The sequence below is a fragment of the Bos mutus genome, chromosome 2 (assembly GCF_027580195.1).
Source record: "Bos mutus isolate GX-2022 chromosome 2, NWIPB_WYAK_1.1, whole genome shotgun sequence".
Classification (NCBI taxonomy): Eukaryota; Metazoa; Chordata; class Mammalia; order Artiodactyla; family Bovidae; genus Bos; species Bos mutus.
The window spans coordinates 126,490,693-126,515,114 of NC_091618.1; the positions used below are offsets into that span (position 1 = coordinate 126,490,693).

The window sequence follows — 24,422 nt, forward strand, 5'->3', positions numbered from 1 at the left end:
GAATTTTATATTTATTTGTCAAGAGTATATAGCATTTATTACATTCTACAAAAATTTTACATTTGATATTCAAATATTTTCTGATTTTAAGAAATTAATTTTTATAAATGAACACCTTCCAATATTAAAGATAGCTCAGGACTTTTTGTATTTAAAGGGTGAGATACAGGCCTTCTGGATAAATGACTACATTTTGGTCTAATCTTCCCCATACAATTATTATACCTTTTAGACAAACTAAGTTTTGTTGTACCCCAACTGACAATAAGACTTAAATCTGGAAGCAAAGTATTTGATCTCGTGTTGTCCTCTCTTACTTTATTACCAAGAATCTTCTTTGATTTGTGGTTAGTTCCTTTACAACTTTTGTTCATCTTCTGGCTTTGATTAGTGTGGTGTTTTTTATTTATACATGGGTTTTTCCTTTCAGTTAGATGTATTATATTCTTGTGATCAATAGAAGGAAAAAGTGTTTGAGATGATGTTTTTCCAAAGGATCCAGTGGGTAAATCTTGGAGATAGCTGGGAAAATGTTGGTTAATTTTACATTCATAGATTGATTTTCTTGAATTTGAATCATCTAGTTTGATAGAATATAGATTGTCTATTGTTATATTCTGATAAGTATCATTTGGACTCTGAGGAGTATTCAATTTTTCAGAATTACATTGAGGTAAGATAGGTAAAATTCCAGGTTTGTTTTGTTTTAAGACTAATCCAGTACCAGGAATAAAAAGTTCTGATTCTTCCTGTTTTGGCAGATGAGTGACGTCTGTGTTTGAAACAGAATGATGTACATGTCCATTCACCGCTCTATCATTCCAAATTAAAGGGTTATATATAACTTGTCCATCAATAGGGCACGAATTGCACTTGTAGAGTAACCAACTGTCAATACATTTCCTATGAAACTTAAAAAAAAGTTATGCTAATGAGAGATACAATATCTTATTTATAATGTATAGTATTCATACACATTTTCCCATATCATTACTGTGTTACTTTTAAAACTTTCATAAATTTGGAAGGTAATACAATTTATCATGTTTTATGGAAATATTTTGAAGAAGTTCTCTTAAAAATGTAGTTGGTTATAGACTGATTGCTATTTTCCACATTAAAATGAAAAGCCCTCAATGGATACCATTTCACTCTTACTTTCTAATGAATATTATTAAATAATAAAAATGTCATAGCCAACTTGTGTTGAAAACTTATATGATGATGGTAAGACATATCATAAATCATAAAAGTTTATTAAAACAACTTTATCTCAGAAAAAACCTGGTTACCACCACATAGTGATTCAGCAACTTTGATTCCAGTGAGTCCATTGAAATAGTAAACTATGTCAAATTAAGCATTTCTGTTTCATCTGAAGAATCATAAGTTAGTATATTCTTTAAGCTTTTTCTTTTTATCATTAACCAAAGTAGACAAAAGTATTTAACTTAAAGTGTCATTTTATGTTTCCTCAGTAGTATATACAGAAATGAATCCTAATTCATAGGAATCCATCCTTGGGAGGCAGACCACCTTCTCAATAGTCTCTGCTATAGCTTTTTACACACACTGTTCAATCTGAACATCTCTGCTCATAATCCAACTAAAAAAGTATAAGGAGAGACTTAAATTGCCATTCCATTTGTGAAAGCTGGCCCTACAGGGAAAGTCAGACTAAAATGCTGTGACTTCTACCTTGTGAGTGCACGGCAGCTGTCTCATATGTTGGCCACGACAAAACGCCTTCAAACAAAGTCGACACTGGTATCCTGGAGCAAGCAGTTTACTGTTCTTTGTGATCAGAAAGAGGGGCAGTGACTTTACCACGTGTTTTGGTGTATAAATTTGGCTAAGTGAGAATAAGCAGAGAGAGATGAATGGTCATATGTGATTATAGATCAGGAAGCAATCAATAGTACAGGTAATAACCTCCATATAAATAATGCAACTGAACCCAATACTTTTTAGAACTGAAGATAATAAGTCTCATGCATTATAAAGCTTAAAAATCTATTGTCTTTGTTAGCCATCTGTATGTCTTCTTTGGAGAAATGTCTATTTAGTTCTTTGGCCCATTTTTTGATTGGGTCATTTATTTTTCTGGAATTGAGCTGTAGGAGTTGCTTGTATATTTTTGAGATTAGTTGTTTATCAGTTGCTTCATTTGCTATTATTTTCTCCAATTCTGAAGGCTGTCTTTTCACCTTGCTTATAGTTTCCTTTGTTGTGCAGAAGCTTTTAAATTTAATTAGGTCCCATTTGTTTATTTTTGCTTTTATTTCCAATATTCTGGGAGGTGGGTCCTAGAGGATCCTGCTGTGATGTATGTTGGAGAGTGTTTTGCCTATGTTCTCCTCTAGGAGTTTTATAGCAGCACTGTTTATAATAGTCAGGACATGGAAGCAACCTAGATGTCCATCAGCAGATGAATGGATAAGAAAGCTGTGGTACATATACACAATGGAGTATTACTCAGCCATTAAAAAGAATACATTTGAATCAGTTCTAATGAGGTGGATGAAACTGGAGCCTATTATACAGAGTGAAGTAAGCCAGAAAGAAAAACACCAATACAGTATACTAATGCATATATATGGAATTTAGAAAGATGGTAACAATAACCCTGTATACGAGACAGCAAAAGAGACACTGATGCATAGAACAGTCTTTTGGACTCTGTAGGAGAGGGCGAGGGTGGGATGATTTGGGAGAATGGTATTGAAATATGTATAATATCATATATGGAACGAGTCGCCAGTTCAGGTTCGATGCACAATACTGGATGCTTGGGGCTGGTGCACTGGGACGACCCAGAGGGATGGTATGGGGAGGGAGGAGGGAGGAGTGTTCAGGATGGGGAACACGTGTATGCCTGTGGCAGATTCATTTCGATATATGGCAAAACCAATACAATATTGTAAAGTAAAAAAAAATCTATTGTCTTGATCTTGAACAAGATGCATCCAATTTCAACATCAACTTCATAAAGAACAAAATTTAGTCATTTCAAACAAAAATACTAAGTTGGAATTTTTTGAGTTGAGCTTTTTCACATCAATGAAACCAGAACAGAATTTTGATGCAAACTATATACTTTCATATATATGAGCTGCGCTAACACAAAGGCTGGTGTTTAGAAAAATACAACCCAATTCACTTTGTCATCTGGTAGGAAGTAAGGTGGATGGTAGGCCATATTAAATATTTCAGGCTACTATGATAAATTGGTAGGTCATAGTCTATGAAGAAACATTTCACATGGGGCATATGCTTACTACTTCAGTACTGTTAGACCATGTAAATGTACTGTAAAGATACCAACCCCATTTTTGTATCCAAAGTACCAACAAACATAATTTAGATTATGCAATGTAAATTTGATGCTGCAAGCAGCTGATAAAACAGATAAATATTTAAAAACAAAAGCTTGGTTTAAAGGTTAGATGCATTCTTGTTATTCAATGGTTATTCAGAATAAAGTTAAAATCTATTCTTAGAAAACTTTATACTTTTCATGACTCTATAGATATACTTCTCATTAACTCTGCAGATAAACTACAAAAATTGCCTTTACCAAGGTCACTTAATTATCAACTAAAAAAAAAAAAACTATGTGTTTCTATTATTTCAGGTGGAACTAAAAAGCCTCTTGATGAAAGTGAAAGTGGAGAGTGAAAAAGTTGGCTTAAAGCTCAACATTCAGAAGATGAAGATCATGGCATCCGGTCCCATCACTTCATGGGAAATAGATGGGGAAACAGTGGAAACAGTGTCAGACTTTATTTTTGGGGGCTCCAAAATCACTGCAGATGGTGACTGTAGCCATGAAATTAAAAGACGCTTACTCCTTGGAAGGAAAGTTATGTCCAACCTAGATAGCATATTGAAAAGCAGAGACATTACTTTGCCAACAAAGGTCCGTCTAGTCAAGGCTATGGTTTTTCCAGTGGTCATGTATGGATTTGAGAGTTCGACTGTGAAGAAAGGTGAGCGCCAAAGAATTGATGCTTTTGAACTGTGGTGTTGGAGAAGACTCTTGAGAGTCCTTTGGACTGCAAGGAGATCCAACCAGTCCATTCTGAAGGAGATCAGCCCTAGGATTTCTTTGGAAGGAATGATGCTAAAGCTGAAACTCCAGTACTTTGGCCACCTCATGCGAAGAGTTGACTCATTGGAAAAGACTCTGATGCTGGGAGGGATTGGGGGCAGGAGGAGAAGGGGACGACAGAGGATGAGATGTCTGGATGGCATCAGTGACTCGATGGATGTGAGTCTGGGTGAACTCCGGGAGTTGGTGATGGACAGGGAAGCCTGGCGTGCTGCGATTCATGGGGTCGCAGAGAGTTGGACGCGACTGAGTGACTGAACTGAACTGAACTGAAACAGTTTTTTATCTTGAAACTCTTTTATTTATTCCATTTTCTCTGCCTAGAACGTCCTTCTATCCCTAATGTTCTCTTGCCTACCTCCACAATATCTCTTAAACCATTAGTTATACAATTTATCATTCTAATAGGTTGAGGTGTGATACCCAGCCAGGGCCACGGAAAATGGAGATGGAGAGCCTTTGTATAGGCTCATTTCACACCCACAAAGCATTTTATAGTCCATAAGAGCTATGGTCTCTGAAGTGTGTGGAGCACCCACAGGGCATGGGCTAGGTATCTACTGTCTACTGGGTTGGACAGAAATCTATCAATCATCTGTCTATCTAGATATAGACATACTATATATATATATATATACATACACACACATATATATATATGTAGGATAGAAATATATATACATAGGATAACATTTTAAATATATATATATTACATATATAATGAACAAGGACAATTTTTGTTTGGTTAATTCATTGAAATTGTCTTTTAAAAAATATTTCAATTTTATCCCATTCTTTTAAAATGAACTTTGTTAATGTTTTATAGTGTACCTAATATAGTAATTCAGAGAAGGCAATAGCACCCCACTCCAGTACTCTTGCTTGGAAAATCCCATGGACGGAGGAGCCTGTGAGGCTGCAATCCATGGGGTCGCTAAGAGTTGGACACAACTGAGCGACTTCACTTTCACTTTTCACTTTCATGCACTGGAGAAGGAAATGGCAGCCCACTCCAGTGTTCTTGCCTGGAGAATCCCAGGGACGGGGGAGCCTGGTGGGCTGCTGTCTATGGGGTCGCACAGAGTCGGACATGACTGAAGTGATTTAGCATAGCATAGCATAGCAATATAGTAATTATACATAGTAGGTTTAATTTTCTTTCATTAGTAAGTATGACAAAAACTGTCCTCTAGTAAAGAGGCTGAGTCAGGGTTTTGAAATACAACCAATCCCTTCAACACTCTTCAATAGGGGTGGAGTAGAGGGGCAATAAGAAAAGAAAGACTTGCCAAGGATGACTTTGCAACCCCATGGACTGTAGCCAGCCAGGCTCCTCTGTTCATTGGATTTCCCAGTAAGAATACTGGAGTGGGTTGCCATTTCCTTCTCCAGGGGATTTTTGCGACCCAGGGATTGAACCCACGTCTCCTGTATTGACAGGTGAGTGCTTTACCACTGAGCCACCTGGGAAGTTCCAGTGGCTGATTACTTCAAAGCAAATCTCATAGCTAACTGTATTTTTTCTTTATATTAACTCCTATCAGTTTTAATTTTATATTTATTTTGATGATCATTACTAAGGAAACTATTCTAACTACTATATCCCTAATATAATCTTTGGTAGAATTAATATTAATAATAGTAGACAGCATTATTTGAATATTTACTGTATTAACTTCACATGCACAAAATGTCTATAAGACTGGTTTTATAACTGTCCCCATTTTAAAGATAAAGAAAACTGTTGCAGGGAGGAGTGAAATAACTAGCCCCAAAGTGGCATAGCCAACCTGTGGCTGTACCAGGACTGGATTTAAGCATTCTGACTCCAGAGCTTTGCTCTTCACTTGAATACTATATCATCTAGTACATAATAGTATTTGATCAATACATATTTATTGAATAAAAAAATGAATAAAAACTTATTCAAACTGAAAATTTAAATATTTTCCCAAATACAAATTTCACTGAGAATCTTACTCTTGCTTTTCTTGAAAATGTGGCATCTTTTCCTCTATCTCATCTTTAATATCGACATATTTTACAGTTTTATCCGACCTTTTCCCCAGCGATCTCCATTTTTGATTTCTCTTCTGTAATACATAAAAAGTGAATGTTACTTGGTAATTTGTGGAAACTTTTACCTTGTGCATTAAAATCAGTAAGATGCATATCAGTAAAATAATAATGTAGATAAAGACTCATCATTTTAAAATATAGCTTTGTAACACATTAAAGAAATTGCAAATTATTAGTCATTCTTATTGGAGAAGGCAATGGCACACCACTCCAGTACTCTCGCCTGGAAAATCCCATGGACGGGGGAGCCTGGTGGGCTACAGTCTATGGGGTCGCTAAGAGTCGGACACGACTGAGCGACTTCACTTTCACTTTTCACTTTCATGCATTGGAGAAGGAAATGGCAACCCACTCCAGTGTTCTTGCCTGGAGAATCCCAGGGACGGGGGAGCCTGGTGGGCTGCCGTCTATGGGGATGCACAGAGTTGGACATGACTGAAGCGACTTAGCAGCAGCAGCAGCAGTCATTCTTATACACTGTTGCACAGCTACTCTAACATTACTTTTAAAGGTAAAATTTTAATCTATTAATCAATAATGGTAATTGTGGATGTTTTATCTTGTGTAGTAAGTTCAGAACCAGGAGACACTTATTTACTTGTTAAATTCAAGTGATGTAAGACATTTTAAAACCATAAATCATCGTTAGTAATAAGTCATTCGGTGTGTTGAGATCTTTTTTTTCAAAATGAATTTTCAAGCTTGATGGCCATTAATTTCTGTCCTTATATACGATATCATCACATATTTGTTATTGTGTTGAATTTTATAAATTACTGATGTAAGAACCAATCGCCTAGAAAACCTTATGAAAAAGTTATCCAAAAAATCTTGGTCTTTGGTTTTTATTCAGACATAGTCAGCTCTATTCCAGAGTGTTATCTATTCTTAGATTTTACTTAGATTTACAATGGGACAAATACAAACACTATATGAAATTCAAGAAGGATACTGTACCTCACGAAACATAAATGAGTGAGAAAGATGGCAGCAGCTATCAAAACAATCCTGGCATAAGTGATATTCTATACATTTGGTACACCTAAAAATGCAAAACACCAAAACATACAGGAAAAAAAAAATCCAGTTATTTTGATGGTTTTTGGTGAAAAACTCTGGTCAAGATTTCCTGGGAACTATGCAGATAATGACAAGGCCCATCTTAAGTCTCACCTATATTAGTTCCCTGCTGCTACTGTAACAAATTACAAATTTAGCAGCTTAAACAACACTATATTATCTTACAGTTTTGTAGGTTGGAAGTTGGACATGGGTCTCAATGGGTTTCAAATCAAGGGGTCCACAAAAGTTGCATTCCTTTTTGGAGGCTATAGGGGAGATCTGCTTTTCTGTCCTCTCTTCTAGAGGCTTCCCACCTTCCTTAGCTTAGTTTGTGTCCCTTTCCTCCTCAAAGCAAGCAATGCAGTATCTCTCTGTGCCTTCCTTCATAGTCATGTATCCCTTTCGATTGTCTTCTTTGCCACCCTCTTCCACTTTTAAGAACCCTTGTGATTATACACTGAGACCAGGCAGTGCAGGATCATCTCCTTTTTTCAAGGTCAGGCAGTCTGAATTTCACCAAACCTTAATTCTCCTACAACATGTAACCTAACATACAGGTTCTGGGCATGAAGATGTGGATATATTGGGGAAGGTATTATTTTGCCTACCACCCCCCACCTCACCATGATGTCTTCCTGGAATACCTTATCCTGAATCTACCTCTTTCTCTAAGTTCCTTAGGTCCAACAGCCTATTAGATATTCTATCATTTGATTACCCAGTGTTTCCCTACGATTTCCTGAACGCTAGAGTTATACTTAGTAGAAAGATTCTTGAAAACAGAATTGTATTATATTCCCTCTCTTCCCTCACAAAATGGAAAAACCTATATGTATAAAAAAATTTGAAAAACTATTGATATGATAAAAATTTTCATTTTCAGCCAAATTCAATCTAAACATATGTTACTTAAATAAAATTTTGGCACAAGCAGAGAGTTCTAATTTACTTGCCACAATATTCACCACAAAATAACATTTCAAGCAATATAATAATGTTATTTTCTTACTCAAGTTGTCAAAGATTATTTCCAAGAGAAATTTGGGAAAATATATCCTTCAGATATCTTAGAAACAGCAAGTATTAATTTATTCATTAATTTATATACACAAGAAAGATTCTTAATAACATCTGAGCAATGGTGTAACTTATTCAATACATAAGATTATGCTGAGCTAGGAAAAGTTAAGCATCTCTGTATTGATATATATATGATATTTTTGAAATTAAAAGATAATAAGTATTAATAGCTATATTATAAACTTTAATGAAGAAAGAACTGAAAAGCTTTATAGTTTATCTTGCCTCTTATTCAAACCATTACTAAACCACTGGAAATAGTTCTTTCAGGGTAATGCCTGAAATCTTAGTATTTGAGGGAGTGGAATAGTGCATTCTTTAATTTGTAAAAGAAAATTGATATGGATGTGAATAATTGTGAACCAAATTCATATAGAAGAAGTTATTCTGAGAGTGTGGAACAGCAGGCAAGGAGCTGAACAGTGGAAAATGCCTAGATTGAAGGGTAGTAGGAAGAATTACCCACGGGGACAGAAAGTGCAGTCAGAGGGACAGAGAACACTGTCATTAACAAAAACAAGATAATTTACCAAAGCCACTCACACGTTAACCATCTGAGGAACACATCACTATAAAGGCTGAAAATTTTACACTGTGACATTCGCCTGTCCTTATTCCCCACCTGAGCTATTTCTCCCAACGTACTTTTCCAGGCGTTATCTTAGTCCCTTATTCTTCTTACTCACCCCTCCTGAAAAAATTCAGATTGCCAAAACGATGACTGCTAGTGCCAAATATCAAGTCTTTCCTTTTTCTAGAATTTTCTTTAACCAACATTCCAGAAACTGTCTGAACACTTCCTGCTAAACCTTATAAAAATTCTGCCCTTTTTCCTCAAGTGAAAAGGCTCCTTTGGAGCTTTCTCAGGCTAGCTGTTTTCCAATAAAGACTTTTGCGAACAGTGCTCTGGATGATTTGTTTTTATGTGACACACTGAGAAAACAAAGTATTAGAACAGTTCCAAGAGGGAGGTATCATTAACTGTTGGGGTGATAAAAACAGGTCTATAGTTTTATGAGAGGGTTTAACAAATATATTAATTGGACTCATCATAATGTAATTTCAGGAAGACTGCATTTTAGAAAATTTTTAACAAAGGTTGAAACAAGATATTTTCTTCTTCACATACATTTAACTTTTAAGATTTTAATTATGAAAGAACAATTTTATAAGCATAGAAATTAATTGATATTTTACTGTGGGACTTGTGGGAAAGTTTGAGGATTACTTAAAAATAATGAAAATTTCCTTCTCTCCTAAGTATCTTGTTGTGGTGGTTTGAGATGTAAAAGAAAACAAAACATGCATCATTGCAGTTTGGAGTTGGGGGGAAATTAACTTCAGTTGATCTAGTCAATATCCCTCTGGCTCAGTCCTAGAAGTTTTTGGCAATGACTTCATAGGTGGTTCAAAGAAAATTACAGGGGATGAGAGGTCTCTGTAGCAGGGCTCTGAGCTTGCAAACTGATTTAAGCCAAATTATAAATCCTGTGTTCAGAGCTTCCAAGAAAGAATGCTACTTCAAACTCACAGTCTATACCAGAATGCAAAGTTAATACTCTGTGTGAGGAAAGGAAACAAACAACTGAAATTTCTGAGGTACAGGGATACATCTATGAGGTACACAGATCACTAGTCTGAAAATCCTGAATAGGCAGCCTAATCCTATATAGGGCAAACACAAACACAAGACAAAACAAAACCCAACCCCTCAAACAAAGCAAAACAAAATAAATAAATAAATAAATAAAGGAAGAAAAGAAGTTTAAATGACTAGTACTCTAATGTTCAAAGTTTTCTAAAATAAAAAAAAAAAAAGACTACAAGCTTATAGTTTTACTAACTGATACTTACTTGTAACACTTCCCCTCAAGTGGAAATTGTTGACAGTTATTACAAGGAATTCCAAGATGCTTGTCTAATCGTTCTTTCTCAGCTGCAGTCACCAGTTTGTTAGAGTTTTTGAATTCCTCTAAAATAAGATTTAATGGTCCAAAGTCTTTCCTACACAGAGGACATTTCAACATGGAAGAGTTCAATGGCACATCCTGATAATTAGCTAAGATCTTCATACATTTTATATGAACACTATTGCCACAGCCAAACCTGTTAGAAATAAAATCCATGTTTACCATTTGTATGCAACAAAGTTTATTTACATAAATAAGTTTTCTGTGCTACCATTTTTATTTCCCATAAAAATGGATTCGGAACTGATCATTTATAGCCTGATTACAGACATAAACGGGGCTTCCCTGCTGGCTCAGTGGTAAAGAACCCACCTGCAGTTCAGGAGACATGGGACACGGGTTTGATCTCTGGGTAAGGAAGATCCCCTGGAGGGGGAAATAGCAACCCACTCCATCATTCTTGCCTGAAAAATCCCACGGACAGAGGAGTCTGGTGAGCTATAGTCCAGAGTCACGAGGAACTGGACGCAACTGAGGAATTAAGCACACACACACATAAATACTATCTTATCTATCTAGTCTAATTTATCATATTTAATTTAGTATATCAGAATTCCAGACAAAATGCTCCCCATTTCAATGAAATTGGCCGTAAAAGATTTTGCATCATTATGTTTTTCATTTTAAAATTGAGAATGAATACAGTCTTGGCAAAGAGGAAAATTATAATAATAATTATTATTTTTAAATAAAAATTGTTACTGAGAGCAGAGGTGCCATCTTTTTTTCTAGAAATTACACTAACACGAATGTGGTAGTACCTAGTTAATATCTGCTGAGAGAAATAATATTTGGGGAAATAGTTAATAATTTCAAAATATGCAAAGGAAGCAGCTATGTAAAAAAATACAATGTGGATGAAAATTTTAGTAAATAACCAAGGAAAAAAGAGTTAAAAAGTTAAATACCAAGTGGTTGCTCAAACTTTCCATGTCCAACTTTATAGTGCCTTTAAGAATAGTTGAATACAAAACTCTTAATAAGCATTTATGTATAAGTGGAATTTTGAATTATTTAGGTTTAAAGATAAAATTTAGAAAAGCTGAAGAGAATTTTTTTTATCATTTTAAAGTAAAATAATCATTACTTTCAGAAAACTTTTTGTAACCACTCTAAGCAATGGCATTTGTTCATGCTAAGCCATTTCAGTCATGTCCGACTCTTTGCAACCCCATGGACTGTAGCCCACCAGGCTCCTCTGTCCATGGGATTCTCCAGGCAAGAATACTGGAGTGGGCTGCCACGTGTTCCTCCAGGGGATCTTTGGGTCCCAGGGATCAAACCTGCGTCTCACATCTCCTGCATTAACAGGTGGCTTATAAGCCATGGCATTTGTTCATGTGTATAAAACAAAAACATGAAAATTATCTACTTTAATTACTTAAAGTGAAAAGGGAAATAAAGTAGAATTTATTTTTTAATTTTCACCCTTTAAATGTAGCCAGAAATATTTAGAGTAAGAACAGGACCTCTTTAAACAGATATGTTAGGAAATAAAAGGCCAATTAAATATGATTGCTTAAATATGTATTATTTTTCTGTCAACATGTTTCATAACAATATATTATAAACACATTAAATTAGAATTTTTTCATAAGTTTGTAGAATCTAAGGAAAACTCATATCACCTGCAAAAGGTGACAGGAAGCTTTTTCTCTAAAAGTACTTCTTGACAAATAGAGCAGATATCATCTGAACCAATCTCCTTCTGTTTAATGTAACCGTCTTCTTCAGTCTGTGCATTTTCATTGTTCATTTCTCGTTGGGGAGTTTGAACTCGATGTATTCCCTGAAGCAAACCGTTGATTTCTCTTTCCACAAGACCTAACTGCAAAGCAGCTAGTGATAAATTCCAAAGTATTAAAATTTGATGGCAAATTGGAGATACAGAAACAACTTAGGCTGAAAGTTAGCATGTTTTATTCCAAATATCAGAAAGACAGACTTGGTTGAATTATTACACTGACATTTACTATTTTTGTATTCCTTTCAGAGCCAAAAGGTCAGAAAAGAGTTATTTATAAAAATAATGGAAGTTATCTCTTATCTTCTTGTTACTGTAAAGAGTTGGTACAACCAGTACCTTATAAACATTTCAGATTAATTATATGACAGTGTTCATCCTTGGATTGGTGCTGTAATCATCTCTTACATGTTTATCTCTTATTCAAAAATGAATACTTTATCAACATACAAGAGTATGAAAAGAAATGGGTGCAAATTCAGAAAGGGGAAGAGATACTTGAGTAGTTAGTGTAATTAACATTTGTTAGATGAGTAAATAGACAATGAGAGAGCAAGACTCCACTGTGCCTATTTTCCTTTCCCAGTTTTACGCCCCTACAGGAGCATCTTGGTAGCCACACCCTTCACAGCTTTGGTCAGTATTCCTGGGGACAACCTATGAGGAATGTATTATCTACAGCCTGGGATGTGCAGTTTCTGAATTCTGAGTTTTCTGCATCCTGCTGTCCAACTTGGCGCTCTCGGTGCATGTAGTTTTAGCTCAAGGCATCCCAGATTCCTTTTTTCCTCTGGCCCATTCCCATGTTCTTTTCTCTTCCTCTCTCCTTACATGCCATCATTAAAATGCCAGCTGTTATTGGCCCCCCTGAGTTCTAGTCATTTTATACATTCTTTAATACACATAGATTAAAAATCACTTGCAAGATAATGAAAAGCTTCATTTTCCCCTAAAAAAATTACCACTTACACACTAAAAATACTGAAAACATCACGGTTACATTTGACTATACTCTGTTCCTTGTCTAAGGTAGGGTGGCAGGTGGAATGTGGGAGGGTATCATATTTAATTAACCATTACTTTGGAGGATGAGGGCTATTTGTCACAGAGACAGAGCAACATCTGCTCCCTAAAAAATGAGGAGGAAAATGAAGAACAAAAGATTTCTCCACAGTAGCAGAAATATTGAATCATAAAATTTCGTAAGACAAGCTGGCTACAAAATATTCTCTGTGGTACAACATGAATCAGAGAATAAAAGGGAGAAACAAACTCTTCTGAAATTAATTTGGAAAAATTGATGTAAGAGACTATGAAAGAATCCTCTTTAATAACAGGGAAGAGTAAGACAGTTAACGTTATCAGATATCACAATCTATTATAAAAACAAGAAAGTATATACAAAACTCACTAAAGAATAAAAATTATGAAGAAAGGTTGAAAAGAAGCACTATTTATTAGCTGTTACTGAGATAACTAGGTAAAAATATGGAGAAAATTAAACTAATTTAAAAAAACCAATCTCCAATTTATACCAATACAGCTACATATGGATGCCATAAGGAAAAATAAAAATAAAATGAAAAAGCTAGCAGAAAAAAAATCTCTAAAATACTATGGAAGGACAACTTTCAAAGTATCAAAACAATACACACAAAAAATAAAAATAGTAAGATTTAGTAACACAAAAACCTACATATATGTGACAAAACTTAATAAAACCATATGAAAAAGAATTATGTCATTAGGAAAACATTTGCAAAGAAGGGTAAACCTTATATTTAGGAAGAGCTTGTAGTTTTACTCCAATAAATAAACAGCCAAAGTACTATTTACACATGTAGTACAAATAAGTCAATAGAAGATATTCAATTTCATCAATATCAAGGAAAAGTGGGTTAAAATCAAAATGAGTCACAGATATAGAATAAAACCTAAATAAAAGGTAATAAATAAATAAAGGGCTATGTTTCATTTGCCCTATATTATATCAGGGCATTTTAGATTCTAAAGGTATGTCAGATGTATGAAATAATGAAAACTATTTTCTTAATTTTCTGGGAATGAATAGATTACTATGAACTTTGTATCTTTTCCTACTTTGTGTGACTTAGTCTTTTTTCCTAGTATTATAGAAATATCTCAGTTTTTCAAAATTTTCCATGTATCTTTATTTACTTTGGAGACTTAAAATATGCTGTTAAATATATGTAGTATGTTAAATATGACTAAAGCATGAATCCAAAAAGCAAAACTGGCAGAAAACTGATATATGCTGAAGTCATAAATCAGCAAAAGTACTGCTATAAAGCAATACTTACGGGTGACAGACATAAAATAGTAATACTTACAAAAGGAAAAACCCTCAAACTCACGGATATGGAGAACAGATTGATGGTTGCCTGAAGGTGTGTAGGTGTGTAGGAGGGTGGCTAGGAGGTAAGAGAAATGGCTGAAGGTGGTCAAAATGTGCAAACTTCCATTTGTAAAATAAATTAGCCATGGGAGCATAATGCACAGCATGGTGACTACAGTTAATAGTACAGTTAATAGTACTGTGTTGCGTATTTGAAAGTTGCTAAGAGAAAAATCTTAAAAATATTCATTACAAGAAAAAAGTTATAATTGTGTGGTTTTGTAATCATTTTGCAATATACATATACAATGAATCATTATGCCGTACATCTGAAATTTATATAATGTTTTATGTCAATTATATCTAAATAAAAACAATAGTACTTTTACTCCAAGATCCAATTAATGATTTAGGCTAAAGAAATAACTGAGAGAAGAATAAGTTTCATATACAAGGAATATAACAGGAACAACTATACTCCAATAAAAATTAATTAAAAAATCAATAGAAATGAGTCATGATAAAAAAGAATATAACGGGTATTTAGAAATAAATGCCAAACAGGAGAACGTTAAATAAATTATGACTATAATACTCTGAGTATATCATAATTCATTTAACATTCACTGACAACTTGGAGAGACTACATAGCATTGAAAGTGTTTATAAAGTAACAGTGTGTGATAAAAGCAGAACACAGAATTCCCACATTTACATTTATTTTCTGTAAATACAAATTCAAAAAAAATAGAAAATAAATATTTATTATATCTTTGTGGTTGGAATTAAAAATTTTTTCGTTAAGTGTGGTTTTTATTTTATCCATAAATATTTAACTGAAAAAAGGAATAGATGGGATTTACTAGACATTGCATTTAGAAAAAACTCATTAGGTAATAAAGCTAGGTTTTGCTGGGAAATATTTGTGGGGTGATGGGAAAAATATTCAGTGTTCAAAAACTGATATTTTTATGAAAAATTCCTATGTAACCATCTTTGTGCTCAGTTCACAAGTCGTGTCTGACTCTTTGTGCCCAACCAGGCTGCTCTGTCCATGGAATTTTTTAGTCAAAGATACTGGAATAGGTTGCCATTTCCTTGTTCAACCATCTTTGTAGGTCTTCAAAAATAAAAGTAAGTCTCAGGTTTCTGGAATGCAACACTAATAATTGTTTCCAGATTTGTTTTAGAAAAGAATCTATGAATCTATGAACATCTATGAATGATGTTCAAAATGTTTCTACTTCATTATTAATAACCTTCTTCTCTACATTTATATACTTTACATAATATTAATGAATAGCTGTTTATAGCTTTCTTTGGATTACTTTAATTTTCATGCATGTTTGTTCGAACTTTCATTTAAATGATAAATTTCAACATTATTGAGACATACTTTCTTTGAATATTTGTACACAAAGGATTCTCTCAATGTTGAGTAGCTAAAATATCTTTTAAATATTATATAAAATACTTTTAGTAGGAAACATAATTTTTTAAAATTCATATATAGGATCACATGTAAGCATTTACAAACTTTCCTACTACAGGGATACTTGTAAATAAAAAGAATGACATGATTTCTGCCTTCAAGAACACAAAGGATAATATGATACAAAATATTAGATTTATCCATATGAAATTACTATTTTCATAGATGAAAAAATATTGGCAATTCATCTGATTCAATTTATTAAAAAATAACCTAGCAGAGCTCTCAACTAAAATGCAGTACAATAAATATTTGTTGAATATAATTGGGTAGAGTTGTACTGTCCAATACAATAGCCATTGGTTACTGAGCACTTGAAGTATGGATAGTGTGACTGAAAAATTGACTTTTAAATGTTGTTTTATTTAAATTTAAATGGAAGACCAATAATCTATAGTTTTTGGAAATTTAGAAGTATAACAATTTATGTGTTATCTAAATCTATTTTTCAACTGAATATTTTATGATGTCTAAATGCAGATCAAGCATTTCTAATGAAAATACACTCAATTCAGTGTCTGAGTTGAGATGTACTGTAAGTGTAAAAGACACTATTTCATAATTTTTATATTGATTACATGCTGACATTTTTATGTATTGGGTTAAAATAAAATATATTATTAAGACTAATTTTCTTATTTCTTTTTACTTTTTATAATATGTTTACTAGAAAATTATACATGTGCTTCACATTATATTTCTAACGGGCAGTGTAGTATAGAAGCTTGTGACATGATATAAAAAATAGTGTAGAGGATGTGAACATTTAACTTCAAGCAGAACAGAGAAATAGAGAAGAAAACAATATGCATGAACTCATACAATCAATCATTGTGTAAGAAGGACTGGGAGAGGATGAAGTGAAGAGTAAGTGACATTTCAGAAAGAACCTTTTGTCTACAATGTGAAGGAGCCAGCAACAAAGTGCAGGTGCTGGAAACAAGGAGGCCACTGAGAATAGTACTAACGGCTGATGAAGTCTGGCCGAAAGTGAGAAGGAGGAGAGGTGAGAGCACAGTTGAGAAGTAGGGACGATGTAACATAAACAGGATTTGTACCAGAGAAGAGGATGAGAAATGAAAAACCAAGGATGCCAAAGCTTCTAGCTTTGAGACTAAGAAAAGGGAAAGTCAGTATGTGAGTTGGAGAATAGGACAGGGGAACACATATGGGGGAACTGAGTACTCAAAATGCCCGTGGGACCACCAAAACTGCGCTCCTCAGAAGGCAGGTGGAAATACGGGTTTCCTGATGAGATGCAGAAATCACATTTACAGAGGTAACAAGGGGAAACAGGAAATGTGAGACATTTCTAAGAAAATATGTGGTGGCGATGGTTTGGTTGCTAAGTTGTGTCCAACTCTTTTGTGGCTCCATGGACTGTAGTTCGCCAGGCTCCTCTATCCATGGGATTTCCAGGCAAGAATACTGGAGTGGGTTGCCATTTCCTTCTCCAGGAAATGCAATTTCCAGGCCCATGAATCAAATCTATGTCTCCTGCTTGGCAGGTGGTCTCCTAAATTGCTGGCAGTTTCTTTTACTGCTGAGCCACCAGGGAATGTGTATGTGGAGAGAAGAATATAAAGGAAAAATGCCTGTGAAACACTAATATTAATTTATTGTCTATTAGAACTTATAAATGTCTACTGTTATTGTGCTTATAAAATAGTTTGAGGGGAATGAACTTGCCTAAATAGAATCTATACCCTGAATTGGAAAAAAAACTAATTATTATTTTAATTTTAATGAATATTATAGACATTTATTAATAAATTTAAAAATGCCTGTGTAGTTTTTGGATTAATCTAGTATAGGTTAGATAAATCTTTGCAGGAAACACTTTGATAATGACAGAATCTTTATTGTAAAATGTACAAATCTAATTAACCTGTAATAGAATTATTTTTCTTTCTTTTTTATTTTTGAGGATTCTAGAATTTATTTTTAAGTTGAAAATTATAAAAATTTTCATATGCCTGACTTTAAACTCAATTTACTAAGTTTACTTCATTAGAATTATTTTACTCTAAAAAACATACATTTTTGCATAAAACTTGTCAGTAAATATTTTTTAAAAAATTATGTATCATGTCAACTGTGTATTTGTGGGATCTGAACAATTTGTTATTTTTCTCACAATTAAAATAAAATTAGATAAAGAAACTACTCTGAACTCTTGCTTAGAATACATAGGGAAAGTCTACTGAAAATCTGTCAATTATTTCATCTCATTTATTATTAAGTGCTTTTTAATTTGAAATGTCATATAAAGTTACATTTTTTTGTTATATATAAAATGTTCCAATTGTCTTAAATGTAACAAACTGCATTACAGACAGCTGTCAGATCACCTAGAAAAATAACTGCCTAAATTTAGAATATGTCTAAATAAAAAATTTTTTAATTTGTTAACTTTAAATTAGTAAAAACACACACACAAACATAACTTACATTCATGATTCCTTGGGAGCCTGAATTTTTTCAACAAGACCCTAATATCCAAAAGTAGAAAACCAAAATTAAACATTTATTTTTGACATAACCTCAAAAGGTATTACTAATTTTAGAATAGGAATGGCATTACAGAATTTACATTGCTGAACACATTAGGTATAAATATAAAATTCTCATCATTTTCTGTTACAAGACATTAAATTTATGTTTTCAAATAAGTATGTGAAAAACACATGATCCATGGAAACAAAAGGCATTTGCAATAAAGAGATTTGTCAGAGAGAGTCCATATATTTCTTTATGACATAGAGTAGTTCACAAAGAAAGGTTAGTGAGGGAATCTAAGTATTCACAGCACTCCTTTTAAACTGCCTTGGAAGCTTCCTTGGAGTAGGAAATGGCAACCCACTCCAGTATTCTTGACTGGAGAATCTCATGGACAGAGGAGCCTGGTGGGCTACAGTGCATGGGGTCACAAATCGGATACAACTAAGCAACTAACACAGAAGCTTCCTACTCCTGGAAATGGAGGAATTTTCTAGATAATTCCTGTTTTCCTATACATATCACTTTTAATGTATGACAGAAAAATACTTTCAAATATTATCAACTAAAATGGAATATGACTCTTAAAAAAGTGGGAAGCATATTTTAAATTCTTACTTAAATATATTAAATATACATTAGTATATTAAATACTTGGATTATATTTCCACGAAATTTATGGTTAATATACTGCAAAAAATGTTACATTACATAAAAATCAGAACTGAACACCCTTGCCCTAAGGAAACTGGTATAAAATAAAAATGGAAAAAATCTATTTTATGTAAAATAATAAAACCAAATTGCAAGCTTTGAAAGGTCCATAGGTGGAGGGAGTTTTTTTTGTTTTTCATTTCTGGGATCCCCTACAAACAGGTTCTGACTCTAGAGGAAAAATTCTAGATTTGACATAAGTAATCTAAAGTAGAGTCCTACTTCAGTTTTGAAAATTCATAGTCAAATGGTTACTGAAAAGGAATGTAATAAAATTTTTAACAATCATAATGAACTAGGTAATTATCACCACTGACGTGAATCAAGGAGATTTATTGTTAGATTTCACCTTTGTACATAATAAAAATCTAAACATTGATTTTTTTTCTTATTAAAAACAATAACATTACAAACATGTAGAGGTGGTAGTATGTTTCTCAATTTAAATCTTACTTAATTTTTGGGTTGAAATAAAATGCCCCAAACTATATTGACTATATTGACAATCTATGATCATTTTACCTTTATATTTTCTCAACACCAAATTTCTTTAATCTCACGGAACTCAAACCATGAAAAAGGCAAAATATGTAATAAAACAAGATGTTTCTTTGTGGAAGAGCTTCATTACAACATCACTTACCAGCATATGTGCTTACAAAGTTCCCCTCCTTTCAGAAATGTGGAACAATTACAAACATGAGGATTTCCCAGAGAAACCTTCAAAAGAAAAATGCATACTTAAAAAGAAAAACCCTCAAGTCAAATTTTAGATTATAGAGTAAAATTAAGTTAATAACTGGATTAACAGAGATTTCAGCTCATAGTTCAGGTGACTCCAAAAGGCTAAATACAGCCTACTTGGGACATCGTAATTCTTGACACCAGTCTAATTTTCCACTTCCATGTTCTTTGCCTTGCTCAACAAATTGTATTGTCAGCTAAGATTGTTTTTAAGAGTCCTATGTTTAGGCAAGTGAAAAGAAATCTAATTTTAAAAGCTTGAAAGAAAAATCTATAGAATTTTAACTGAAAGGAAATTCTACTTTGCAGTGTAGCTAAAGGCTTTTAATAATGGAGTACTTTCCGGGTTTTTGTTTTGTGCATATATTTCAATTAGTGACTGTATTTAATTTTACTCACTAAGTCTATACTGGCTTAAACTATTTATTAAATGCCCTAAGTGTTGTAAAGTGGGGAAAGGATGTCTGAGATAAGCATAGGTTATCTTACGCATGACATTAACTTAATAATTAAATTTATCATTAAAATAAATTTACATTAATTTAAAATAAAATAAATTAAAATAAATAAACTTAATTTAATAACATTAAATTAAAAGATTCCAGGTTAACTTCTGAGAGGTAGAGAGGTGGCTGATTTTTGACTGATGAGAGCAGGATATGTGAAAATTAAATACCTGTTCAGCAAAATTAAAAAGAATTTTTATTCATCAAGAACTGTCAAAGGAATCGCCATTTAATCCACACTTTAAAAGTGTCTCGTTATAGCTTCCGAGAGACAAAAAAGTAAAGAAAATCCAATTTTATTTATCCAGCAGATATATACGGCTTGTAAACAGATTGGACGATTTTCATTTCATCTGCGTTACAAGGCTAGTGACTGCTAATGGATCCAAGAATTTACGTAAAAGCAAACCATATACTCAAATAAAACCTGCTGTGTTTTCAAGCCCGAAGATCAAGGGGCATCATCTTAGAAGAGCTGGATACGATTTGGAGCCTTAACCTTCAATAACGTAACTTTTCTGACAAATGCTATTTTGCTCGGCAATGCGCACGTCTTTAAAGTCTGGAACACTCGCGGGTGAGGTTCGGCAGCGACTAGCTACATACAAGGTGGGTCTGGGGGGACTGGGCGGGTCCGCCTGGCTGGAAGCCGAGGCGAGCTGGGGGCGGTAGTTACTCTGAAATCCCTGTTTTCCGGTTCCTCCTCTCTCAGCAAAAAGGCGGTGGGGCCCATCTCTCGGAGGAGGTAGATGCTGCTACTCAGCGCTTGGTCTTGTTGCCAGCTGAGGCGGTCTATCAAGTGTTTTCGCCTCTCAGAGGCTTTACAGCCCCCGCGAAGCATCTTGCCCGGGTTAGGGCGAAGGCAGCAGTTCAGCCAGGCTGTCGGAGTCGCCAGCCGGTCTCCATGACAACCGCGTGCCTGTCGGTTGCATGGTGACGGTATTCGGGCTCCCCGGTATCCCGGCGTGCCTTGCGCTGACGTGTGGCTTTGAGAGATCACACCCGCCTCCACTCCATCCAGAAGCAACAATCTTGACCGCGGAATGTTTCTAATCCCCAACGCTGGCGGTCGAAGACATCGCTGTCTAATCTCTCGCGTTCCTTCTGCTGGTTCCTCACAGGCGGGGCTCGTGAATTCTTTGTTAGGACAGTCGCACAACCCGGTTACAGTTAGGTCTCTGGATGCTAAAATTATCTCTTAATGATTCACTGTTTTTATCCGAAAGACGTTCCACAAACATTTCCCAATTGCTCACTAGGTGCATAATCAGAATTAATCGCTGGGGGAAGATCAATGATGTGGAACACAGCATTCTAACCTGGAAGCTAGACTCTTTAAGTAGGGATGTATGTGATGGTGTTGTGCTCAGCATGTTTATACTGCATGTTTGGGTAGGGATGGGTGTTGGGCGGCAGGGGTGGGTGCAGAATCCATTGCCTCTATGCCCTCTAAACTTACAAATACCTATTTAAGGAATAAGGTATGTAATGTTCACCGGATAGTTCAAATTGTCTTTGAGCTTTGTTACTGCGTTCAGTAGGACAGCAATAAAGTATGAGTCAAGTGAAGAAGCCATATTACTGGAATCTGTCTTTAAAAGTGAAATCAAGAAATGACCAGTTGTGGCCCAGTAACATAAAAATGAGGGATATTTGTCCTATTTTATCATGGAAGGAACTCACAACTCGGTATGTCAAGAGCAGGAGGAGAAAATGGTCAAAGGCCCTGATATGAAAGAAGATGATAGAAATAGCAGCTTTCACCTGTGAGACAACTGAATAAACAGCATCCAATCCTAGGTCTAAGATTTTAACTTAATTTTATCTCTACTCTCCTATTCTGACTAACAACAACTAGCATACATGTACCATACTCCCAACTTTACCATCAATTTAATGGTGCTAGATGTTAAAATAAATATTACATTAATACATTAAGAAAAAATCTCATATCCAAACCAAAAGAAATTATAAATTGAATTTTTAATTTATTTATTAATACTTAAAAGGACTCAAAATAAAAGACAATCTGCACTGTATGATGAGTAAGGTTTCAGAGTGAAGGCACTTTATTCAATCACCATTTCTCTCCTCTCTCCATGTACATAGATGTCTCCATATAGATTACACATGTATTTTGTATATAGCTATTTAAGAATTACTCTGAAGAAACTTAAAAAAAAACAATAGCAAACAATTGTTAAAATTATTTTGTAAATAAGTAAAATTGTTTTATTATCATAATTAGGTAATCATACTTGTTACATGTGTAAGTGATACACACCATTCTCAAAAGTTTGTGTCCTTAAGACACAACTGTCATGTCAACTGAATATAGGTTCATAAATTCTATTGGGGAAGATGATGACAGTAACAGTATTCACATTTATTGAAATTAAAAAGGGAAAGAACAGATTGCTAAACAGAACTTTAGTCTAGCTGTAAGACATTTGTTTTTGTATCTGTCAGTTAAGACGTCAAAAACGTTTTTATAGCCAGGTTACTATCCCATATGTTTGCTTAATCTCTTAAGAGTATTTTACAGGGGTAATATTTTGCAAATATTAAATAAGGGAATTGTTCCCCTCCAAATTATATTTTGAAGCATATTGCCCAGGAAAGAGGGAAGTGGTTAGTGCTAGAAAGTCACTGATAAGTCATTTGAATTGCATGAACTAAGTTTTAGGCTCTTCAGCAATACAATTTGATTATAAAAGAAAGGAATTAAAAAATTATTATAACTTCAGATTAAGATATAAAAAACTGGGCCTAGAGTATTATGCTTGGGAACTGTATGAAAGAGAATGCCCTGAGTGGGTAGGAAGAAGAATAACAGAAGTCAGTGGAAAGTCAGCTCCCAGTCTCAACACGGTGGATGTGTCCTTTGGGGTAAGAATGTGGAGTGGGTGGAGGGATGGATTGAAACAATGAGCTGGGTTTATGGACTAAGAACACCTGGTTGTGTGTGTGTGTGTGTGTGTGTGTGTGTGTGTGTGTGTGTGTGTAGTATGCTTGTTTCTGGAATAATGTTAGGGAGGTACAGGGTAGTAGGAATCTTAGGCTTCTGGCTTAGGGCCCTAACACATGATAAGCAATATGCAGAGGTGCTGGTGGAAGACAGGTAAATGAACTGGATGTAATGCCCTGATTCTCAAGGGGGTAAAGATATACAATGAACATAGGAATCTGTTTACTTCTAGAGAAAGGGCACAAAATAAAGACAATATTAATGAATGCAGGAATCAATGACCTCAAGAATGGAAGGAAACAGAACCAAGAACTCTTGTGGGAAGCACAACATGATACTTTCTATTAAAATAAATCAATAGGTCTAGCACACATCAGTGGTTCCCAACAGGTTATCAACAGTGGCCACACTGCAGAAATGACCAGCAAGAGTCCAGGAGACACTGTATGGATTCAAGGTCTCTATCTTTTGTCATCAGACACAAGATCTTATAAGCTTCACTTTCCTCAAACACTCATAATTTGTGGAGAGAAATAGGAGATGGGTAGAAAACTGAATTGCTAAGCATTTTACCCTTAATAGTGACCGAGGTACTTTAACATTCCTCTTAGGCTGACTAAACATAAGTCAGATTTCTTCCAGACTTTAGGTCCCTGACCTCCCTTTTCTTAGAGCATTTGCTTTAGAAAATGTTCAGTTCAGTTCAGTTGCTCAGTCATGTCCAACTCTTTGTGACCCCATGAATCGCAGCATGCCAGGCCTCCCTGTCCATCACCAACTCCTGGAGTTCACTCAAACCACGTCCATTGAGTTGGTGATGCCATCCAGCCATCTCATCCTCTGTCGTCCACTTCTCCTCCTGCCCCCAATCCCTCCCAGCATCAGAGTCTTTTCCAGTGAGTCAACTCTTCGCATGAGGAGGCCAAAGTACTGGAGCTTCAGCTTTAGCATCATTCCTTCCAAAGAACACCCAGGGCTGATCTCCTTCAGAATGGATTGGTTGGATCTCCTTGTAGTCCAAGAGTCTCAAGAGTCTTCTCCAACACCACAGTTCAAAAGCATCAATTCTTCGGCGCTCAGCTTTCTTCACAGTCCAA

At 34.7% G+C, this 24,422-nt stretch overlaps 1 protein-coding gene across 1 annotated transcript; it reads right to left on the bottom strand.

The window, feature by feature from the left end:
• Window positions 1-62: 62 nt before the first annotated feature.
• Window positions 63-21,240, bottom strand: ZSWIM2 (zinc finger SWIM-type containing 2). Its single transcript, XM_005889546.2, has 9 exons — window positions 21,034-21,240; window positions 19,751-19,827; window positions 18,346-18,386; window positions 11,931-12,141; window positions 10,187-10,438; window positions 7,148-7,232; window positions 6,092-6,204; window positions 1,699-1,852; window positions 63-911 (listed from the first exon to the last, which is right to left on the bottom strand). Exons 1-9 carry the CDS (start codon window positions 21,196-21,198, stop codon window positions 102-104), a joined length of 1,908 nt encoding a protein of 635 aa, XP_005889608.2. The 5' UTR covers window positions 21,199-21,240; the 3' UTR covers window positions 63-101.
• Between the last annotated feature and the right edge of the window lie 3,182 nt (window positions 21,241-24,422).

Coding starts and splice junctions, on each gene's coding strand:
- ZSWIM2 (XM_005889546.2), bottom strand. CDS start 21,198: ATGCTTCGCGGGGGCTGTAAAGCCTCTGAGAGGCGAAAACACTTGATA. Junction 10,439..11,930: donor CTTCCTGTCACCTTTTGCAG/GTGATATGAGTT, acceptor TATTTCTAACAG/GTTTGGCTGTGGCAATAGTG. Junction 6,205..7,147: donor ACTCATTTATGTTTCGTGAG/GTACAGTATCCT, acceptor TATGTATTACAG/AAGAGAAATCAAAAATGGAG.